At 38.0% G+C, this 9,480-nt stretch overlaps 1 protein-coding gene across 2 annotated transcripts; it reads right to left on the bottom strand.

The window, feature by feature from the left end:
* Positions 1-612: 612 nt before the first annotated feature.
* Positions 613-8,833, bottom strand: verm (LDLa and CE4_CDA_like_1 domain-containing protein vermiform). Of its 2 annotated transcripts, none has more exons than XM_069046590.1 (5): positions 8,622-8,833; positions 7,391-7,508; positions 3,887-3,999; positions 2,048-2,197; positions 613-1,992 (listed from the first exon to the last, which is right to left on the bottom strand). In XM_069046590.1, exons 1-5 carry the CDS (start codon positions 8,668-8,670, stop codon positions 836-838), a joined length of 1,587 nt encoding a protein of 528 aa, XP_068902691.1. In that variant the 5' UTR covers positions 8,671-8,833; the 3' UTR covers positions 613-835. The 2 variants fall into 2 exon arrangements, with proteins under 2 accessions (XP_068902691.1, XP_068902690.1); XM_069046589.1 differs by lacking the exon at positions 3,887-3,999 and adding an exon at positions 4,139-4,272 and having other exon boundaries at positions 8,622-8,832.
* Positions 8,834-9,480: the final 647 nt, after the last annotated feature.

Raw genomic sequence — 9,480 nt, 5'->3', positions numbered from 1 at the left:
TATTTCCGGAAATTTTTTCGAATGCATTTCTAAAACGTATTAATTCGGATATTAATCAATGCACGAGGGCATATTCGGTAAGAAAATCGCAACGACACGGACATTATGCTTCTTAAATTATAAATTTTTAAATCGTACGACACTCATTAAAGACCAATAGAAAAATTAGTTCATGAGCCATAACCAAGACAACAACAAAATAAATGATTTTGATTGGCTGAAAAAATTTCCACTTATTAATCACAGTTAGGTTGGTCTACCTACAAAAAATTTCCAAGAAATTTTGTTGTTGCCATGGTTATGGCTCGTGAACTAATTTTTCTATTGGTCATTAATGAGTGTCGTACGATTTTCGGTGTAATTCGTTCCTAATTGGTCCAATGATTCAAAATACTACAAGCTGATTGGTTGAAATTTTCTGAGTGGAATTGTCTAATTAATAATTACAGACGAATAATGTTTTTTTGTGTAAATAACAAAATTATAATTTCACTTGAATAAATGTCTCTTGTAACATTTTAATGAACTTGCTTTTATTTTTTAGGTGAGCAGATTGCTCTACGCTTGTTCAGGGATGAATTTCCTCATTTACAGGTATAATGATTCGTGAAATTAACTATTTTTGGTGTTTATTTTTTAACAAAAATTTTCTTACATAACACAACTGACGTCTTACTGTATAATATAGAAACAGCAACTTCTGGCAAGTTATTAACTATTTCTGTAAATTTAAAACTTATTAGATGTTGTAATAGGAAATTGAATACAGCTATATACAAAGTCTTTTAAATAAAAAAAAAAGATCATTCTTAGAGTAGATTAAAAATAAAATAAATTATTTCCTAACAGAGAAACCATCTCCTGTGGGATCCAAGATCCAGGGGTAATTGTTGGGGCATTCCATACACGTGAACAGACGCAGGGTTTCCCCTGGAAGCTCCCTAGTGTTGAGCGGACACGAATTGGGCAAGGAGCAGTAAGGCTGTCCCTTGATGTCACACTTCTCCTTCCACTCTTGGAAGTCACGCAGGCCGTTCAATTCCGTCGGATTCTGCATCCACTGGATCACCTGGAGATTAGTGACGAAGTAGACGTCGTTACGCCCCAACATTTCTTCGATGAATTTGATCAGTTCCTCTTTGAATTCTTTCTTGCTCTTGAGCCAAGACGCGTGGAAGTGGAGGCCGAGAGGGGCGCGGTTGCTGTTCAAATGGCGGTTGAAGTTGTGTCTGAGAAGTCGGGCGAACTGATCTCCGGTCTGGATGTTCGAACAAGAGTCCACCATGTGACAACCGGGCAGAGACTCGTCGAAGGTGGGGTCGTCACGTCTGTCCAACTCGTTCATCACTATCTCCCAGACCGGGTGGCTACGACTGGGGCAGTTGTGTGCGTTGCCGTTGCACTTGTGGGGCATCCTGAAGTAGAGGGTGTAGGGCCAGATGGGCACGCGGCCCAGGGACGCGGTGATGGAGGCGTCGTAGACGAAGAACTGGTCGGCCATCATCTCGAACTGCTTGTTCCCGCCGACGCGGAGGTATGGTGCGCGGACGCCGATGATGGAGCCGTCGGTGATGTTGGCGAAGCGCTCGACGATGAGCCTAGCTCCGGCCATCTCGGCCAGCCAGTCGTCGTACGAGCCCTGCGTCCAGTAGTTGGGGTCCTCCTTGTGCGTCAAGGAGAAGACGGCGATCTCGTGGCCGCGCCTGTGCAGGTCCTGCACGGCGGAGTAGTTGGTGTACTTGTGCGATACGAAGAAGGTGCCTCGGATCTGGCAGCCGTTGGGGTTGGCGCGGGCCCCGCTGAAGATCTCCTCGTACAGGTCGATGTTGTCCACGTTGACGGCCCCGTTGAACGTCAACGTGATCATCTGGGGGACGTTGGCGGGCTCCAATTGCCCGGGGATGCGGGTGCCGTCGGCGGAGCAGAAGCAGTCAGGGAGCACGCATTGGGTTTGGTCGCAGTCGGGGGCGCGATTCGGATCGGTCTCCACAGCTGCGAAGGACGCACGTCAATTCAAATTCAAATAACTAATTAACCAGCTACGTACTGCAAGAGTTTTCGTCAGATTCGTCCTTGCAATCAGGTTTACCGTTGCAGAATAGTTCTTTGTCGATACATTCACCGTTGCCACAGGACAGTTTACCGTCAGGGCAAATCGGCTCGTCGGTTTTGAAGTTGGGTAAGATCTTGCGAGGTTCTGAAGTCATCAGAGGTGGTTTAGTACAGTCCAGACGGTTGCACAAATAACGTGTCTGTTGTTTCAACTCTTTTCTCTTGCTTGGTACAATAGAGAAATTCATCGTGCAAGAACCAGCCGACAGTTTGTCAATTTTAGTTTTCGACTGACGAAACAAAATTTTCACATTTTTTTCATCACCGGACGTATTAATTTTGTTTACGTAAAAGTGAAGGTTGCTCTTTGAAGAAATAAGTAAATGTCATTGCTGCTACCGCGAATGTCATTTCCTCCAGACGGAAGTTAAATAAATAACTTTCGATCATGCGGAAATGTCCACCTGCGTGCTCACATAACAGGTGGCAAAAAAAATCAGTCTAAAAATTTTAAATTTCTATTTCGGTATCAGATAAGTTAGAATGAAACAGCTGAATAAATTAATTTTTTAAGCTAGAGAGAGCTAGAGATCCTTGACCATTACCTGCACTTAAAATATGCAAATATTTTAGTTTTATCAGTTACGAAATTTTCCTGTTTCATTTTGATTTTATAGCTTTTCCAATGTAGTACAAAAGACAAAAGGTGTGGAGCAACAAATTGAGAAAAGTACTTTTTTATGCTTTATGAAAAAGTAAATTAATTTCACTGCTGAATGCTGTACATTTTTATTCATAACTAAGTAGTGGGTTATTATTATTATTATTTTTGGTTTTAACAAAAACTGACAAGATGGCAAATTCTTACGGATGGTTTGATGCTTTTTTGGTTTATCTGAATATTCAATTTGGTGATTGTAAAATATTTTAAAAAGAGTGAAACAACAGCATGTAGGAATCGTATTCACAAAAGATGTAGAATTTTGAAAGTTGTAGAAAAAACTCTTTTGTGAATATGACCATGAGAACAAATAACTCTGACCAAGAAAACCTTAAGGTGCGCTATGTACAAAGTGTAATAATTGGGTGTGTACTGTGACTGGTTTAAAAAAATTAGGCTATTTATATACATCGCAGTTCGCAAAATTCCTGAACGTTTTTCCAATTTATAGAAAGTAGACGAAGAAACTAGAAAAAGATTAATTACAACACAAACAGAAAAACAGAAATAGAAAAAGTTAAAAGTAATAAAATACATAGTTGATACTTATTGTCACAGAACTTGTGGCTGCGGTATTGTTGGTTGCATATGTAGGATATCGCAGCCTACTATGTTCTGCAGAAAATAAGTAGGTTTTAAGTGGAAAATTCAGAACTGACTATTTTTGAAAGAAACAAGTCGACAAATAAAGAGTCAAGAGGTACTAACATAGATCAGAGAGAAAATATGTGGTTGTATATCAATGACTTAAGTTACATTGAAATGTACTAAGGTAGGTACTAATTTTTAAGAGATTTGAAGTGGAAGAAGTGTAGTGTGGAGTGTGTAGTGCAGTTGTTATCCACAATGCAACAAAAGTTAGTGTCAATAAAGTGTCGGTAAATTGCGTTACGACACTAAGCAGTTAGTGAATGGCAAAAAGCGCATGCAACGAACTCCGTTAGTCGAGCTTAAAGTTAGAAAACACCATCTACTTTCTACACGTTTCTTTTCCGGAGCGTACACATTTTTTACAAAGTGTCTGAAATTGTTGGCCCCGTTGAAGCCGAAACAGCGGTCGCATAATTTCTACAAACACCGTTTTCCCTTACCGCACTCGAAAGTGCGACTTACTCTCAAGTTTATCACAGTTATTGACTTTTCCTTTCCAGTCACATGTTTGTTTATCGATGTCAAATGCCAATCCGCTGGGACAAGTGATTTGCTTTAGACCGGACTTTGTACACCTGTACGTCAAAATGGGGCTTAAATATCAGGTTTCGACCAAGAAACAATGACGATACGTGCCAACACGGTTCTGAAGGGGAGACAACGCGAAGACAAACTGGCCGTGTATACGTCACTGTTTCTTCCTCATCGACTTACTCTCTATAACATCACAGTTGTTGACTTTCGTTTTCCAGTCGCAAGTTTGACGTTCAATGTCAAAGGCCAAACCAACTGGACACCGAACAGATGCCAGTCTGGTGGCGCCGTTGTTGTCACTATTTTTGTCGCACCTACGCCACAAAGCAACGGGTGTTAGATCGGCTCGGTTCGAGGGACAGGCGCTCTCCTTTTGCACGTTTTGGGGGTTCACCGGGAGCTCTGACATATCAGCTCTCGTCAGTAGAAAACTTTCACCAAAGTAACCATCGAAAAACTTTTTCACATTTTCTTGCATTCGATTTAAAAAATACGTAGTGTGGTTAAAAGTAAAATTACAATTAAAAAATTTGTACACAAAGAAACTGTCACACTGTCAGTCGTTAACTGCTAAAAATGAAAATTCAACTAAGCAGAAGTATAAATATACATAAACTGCAAAAATGAAAGTGCATACAGTATTTTAGGATGACTTTGACGTAATTTTCGAGAGCGGAGTGTGAGAAACATTTTCCGAACAAACATGCACAGCTTTGGATAAAGTGTTAACTTGTATTGATTTTTATTGATAAAAATGGCGATTTTGGATAATGAATTTTCTTTGTAATACTTCCTACTTGCAGTTTAACCAAAAGTTTTCTTAGTAATTTTATTTCAAGTAGAATGAGCTGTTGCTTTAAAATATTTGGAATGTAGAAAATGTTTGTACATACTTGATTTGAAGACATATTTTATTTATTTTATTGAAGGTTAAAAGAAATGTCAGCGATACCATGAAAACATTATAAAGTTGGTCATTACCAGTTAATTTTTTTTTTAATTAGACAGAACCACAAATATTCTACACTTTCGGTCAGTTTTTAGATTTTTTTATTTTTTTTTTAACTCAGCGAAACATTAAAGGAAATAAATTAATTGTTGCAATAATCAACCACAGAGCACTGTTAAAAAATTACAAAATTGTTCATGACTTGTTTACTTTTGTTAATTTTTTGTTATTTTAATTTTACAATACGGAAATGAAAAATTATTGTTTGAGATATTTGCTTTACATCTAGGTGCCTGAGATTTAAAAGAATTATGATCAAACATTTTATATTTATTCAAAATCATTCTTGCTGATTCAAACATCGAAAAATTTATTGAACAGTTTAACTACTTTTATCTATTAAATCTGACGTCAATGAAATGCAAAATGTATGAAATTCTTTTGATTGAACATTTTTAAATATGTATTACAAAAAATTCTTTCACTAGTTTAACAAATCCTGCTTTGTTTATTTTTATTTCCTTTTTAGTTATTGCTGGTAAAGTCTAAAGGTGCAAATCCACGATGAGATATTTTCATGCAATTTTGGTCTCATGATACAAACATTTCACGAACAACTTGCAGGAGACAATATCTCTATGCTATGTTTCAGTGTTTCATGTCTCTCACGAGTGTTTCCACAATGAAATTTAGTTGTTCGTTAAATTTTTGTATCATGAGACCAAAATTGCATGAAAATATCTCATCGTGGATTTGCACCTTTAGAGTTATTAGTCAGCGAAATATTTACTATCTGACCGAAACATCAGCACAAAAAACATTCAGAAAGTTTTTATGAATTTTTTTTTTGTTAAGTATGTAAAATTCGCCAGAAGTGCTTTATTCTCAAATTTTTCTATGTTGTGAAGACTCAAAGTGTTTCGTTCAGTATTAACACAGTTGTATTCAGTAAAACCGGGAAGGAGTATTTATTTCGTAAAATTGGTAAAGTCCATTCAAGAATCAAAAAACCACCACCTGTTGCTTTAGCTTGGTAAAATTTAAAAAACCCTAGGTAGATATTTTTTCATACTATGTTGGTAACTATAAATTATGACATTTATTTGATTCAAAATAAAATTCAGTTGCTTTGAATTTCGTTCATATTGTTTTATTAGCAGCACGTTTCATTTATTTATTGATTCTTATTATTTTTACTTAAACATGCCCAGAAAAACAAGACACTTAATAAACATTTAACCTCAAAATTACAAGTCTCACCAAATTTTACACTAGAGAGCGTTGCCGATAGTAATTATCGAGGAAAATGCGAGGTTGGTGGTTTTTTGATTTTTGAAAGGACTTTAGTTGGTGACGATGAATAGAAGTTAAATATAAAAAAAAATCTAATAAAATTCTTTTTTGTTCGACACTGTCAGAATTTGAGAATTTTCTCCTATGTGTAACGGATTTTGATAAATGTCACAACTTGTCAAAACGAAACGTCAAGTTAATTTTAAAGGTTTTAAGCGATTTGGAGCCTTTAAGGGGCTCGTCGAACAAAAAAACGTTGTATTCAACTCGTTCGTGTGTAAATTGGGACTTTTTTGGCACTCGTGGGTCTTTAAAACGCTCGTTTCACTCGCGTTTTAAAATGGCCCACGCGTGCCAAAAAAGACCCAATTTACACACAAACTCGTCAAATAAACTACTATTGTTTTTGAGATAAAAAGCTCGAAATTTCCACTAGCTTTTTTATTGTTTCTCAATTTCTTGAACTCAGTAGTGTAGTGGAAATTTCGAGCAAATTTTCAATGCTTTATATGTCAAAAACAAAAACAACTAAGTACTAGAAAAACAAATTATATTTAACTTCTATTCATCGTCACCAACTACCAATTATTTTTTCTTGACATGCATTTTGAGGACACCTATATATTTGTATTTTTAATTTGGAGAAAAACAAGATGAAGTAAACCAATGTTTTGGCTTACTGGGTCTAGGAAAATAAAGCATGTATTCAGATTTCTTTATGAATTGCATTTTATATAATGATTTCTACTTTTTTTAAGTAGTGTTATGAATGCTGACCTAATTTAATTTTTTTTTATTTATTTTGTTATTTTAGTCGCTTTGTTTTCCATTATGTAAGAAATTTTGTGTGGTTGTGTGGTAAACTGAGGGAGAAAATGAGACTTACTATTAAAAGTAACTTTTTGCAGCCTTCAGCTTGCTGCACGGTGCATTAACTTTACAAACCGGTATTTTACGACAGAGAGAATCCATTAAATAGTTGATCAATAATCGTTCAGTTATGAAAAAGAGGTCTTTACTTAGATCGTTTGCGCCCAAAATCGATCCCTCAACAGAAAACTTGTAAAATTTTGACTAAATTTTGATTCTGCATCACTCTCTTTTTTCATTTGCAAATTTCCGAACGTATGATTTTGATTGATTTTGTGCAAAAGGAAAACGCCCGGTGCTGCCGTGAGCCTCAGTCGTACCTGACTACTTCTCTGCAGTCGCCTTCCGTGGACAGCCTGAAGTACTCATCAGCGGGCCTGTTCTCGCAGAGCTCGTCCGCTGTGGCCTCTTCTCCGCCTTCATCGTCCTGGGCAAAAGCTGCAAAATCGAATTGATTGGTCAATTGATTCCGATTAGGCTTCGATGAAAATATTCGCGAGGGGGGAAAAAGAAATCCAGGTCACTTGAAAGTAGCCGTTTTAATGAGATGTAGAACGGGTTTCTACGGTCGATAAAAAATCAAATTGTTTATATAAGAGATCATTCGTTGACAACATCGAAACAATTGGAAAAAGTGCATCGGGAAAATGTTTTGCAACCGAGCAGTACCGGGACACGAGTACCTCACCCTGAGTCACCGTACCAAGCCCGTTTTATCTCGTGGTAAATGTCTCGCTGCGGTTTAACAAAGAAGGTCAAAAGCCAGGTGTATTGCGAAATGTTTGGTATTTCTCGGATGAATCGTAATGTCTTTCACGTTTCTTCATTGTTGTCTGCTCGGTCGGTTTCAAATGTCAAGCATCGATCGGCGAGATTACCATAAAGTTAGCAAAAAACGACAAACCGAATCGCTCTCTATCCGAGATCTAATTGTCAAGGTTAAAGTCACGCCAGGCGTCTGGGAATAGGTTAGACGTGAAACCTAAATACCCAATTAGGAAAGAAAACTTTCTTCAGCCAGCGGAAAAGTTTCTCCGTCGAAATCAACGTTAAAAAGCGACCACAACACAAAAACCGGTGCAGCTCCGTGCCTCAAATCTGAATTCGTTTTATTACGGTACTAGTTGGTCACATTAGCGCTGTCACAGAGTGTGGTAATAACTGCTAATGAGCTGGTACAAAAAAGGCTCGGTAATGTGAACGACGGGTCAGAAAAGGAAAGTGAAATACAGAACCGCGATGTAACTGTGTTTTTTGATGCAGCGAGACTTCCTGATTAGCCGCTTCACTCACAAATGCCACGACTATGTGACCTTTCAGATTTCGCCGACCCTTGCGTACACGAACGAATAATATGCATGCACTTATGCAGGAATCCGGAGAATCGGAAAAAATCTGAATTATCTAATTAATTACAAATGGCGGAGAATCGGAAAAAATCTGAATTATCTGATTACAAATGGCGGAGGTGGTGAGTTGCGGAGATAAGTGTGGGGGGAGTTTCGAATGATTTTTTTCGGAGTGGTGGAGGGGATGAAGTAAACGACTCACCTGTCCCAAGGAGTAACAAACAACACAGCCAAAATGTCTTGGTAGCCATGCTGAACCTTCGAGCACTAGCCAAGAAGTGGAGACTGGCAAGTTATATATTTATACGGCGGCCTTTTTAGTATGTGCGCATGTGTAGACGACTTCTTTTGTGGCCAATCCTCCGGTACTCGACTGACTGAAAACACTTTCACCGGACTAAGTCGCTGTTTGGTGCTGGTTGCCACCAACTGAAAACGTGCACGATAGGTGACTCTACTTATATCTTTGATTATTTTCATCGCAAGAATTCGACATCTTCTCTCGACCCACCCCACTATATCAGTCCTGCTATATAAGACTATCGGGGCGATCAAGCTTCGACTAATTTTAAGGTGAATTTCCAGCCTCGCAGCCATTTTTCGCAATTATCTCGCGAGCGATCGCCAGAATTCATGGTTCTTACTTTTAGGCAATTAGCAGACTTTATGGCCCGTTTGGAGGTTGTCCATTATCGGAATGGGAGAACGTGGAAATGGTGTTAGCTCGCAGGACATTGTAGTCATGCTAATGCGAAACATTGACTCGATTAATTATTTCGCGTGGTCGAAAAGTGAAAATTTATGCTTTCTTTGAACAAATGAAGGTCAAGTCATCTTGTTACCGAGTCAGTCAGTGTCAGTTGGCGTTTTCTCTGCCTCCAAGAACTCATCGGTTTGTCCTGGGTCAGAATCGAATCAGACCAATTGAGCAACCGACTTAAATGTGTAAAATTAAATAATTAATTATTTAAGAAATTTTTAGAGCGTTTCGCTAAAAGGTTACAACGCCTCTTCTTTTTTAGTAATTTGTAAAGAATCAGTACCGACGAATATTGAGAAAT

The sequence above is a fragment of the Tenebrio molitor genome, chromosome 5 (genome assembly GCF_963966145.1).
Source record: "Tenebrio molitor chromosome 5, icTenMoli1.1, whole genome shotgun sequence".
NCBI classification, from domain to species: Eukaryota; Metazoa; Arthropoda; class Insecta; order Coleoptera; family Tenebrionidae; genus Tenebrio; species Tenebrio molitor.
This window is presented reverse-complemented; position numbering and strand designations above follow the sequence as displayed.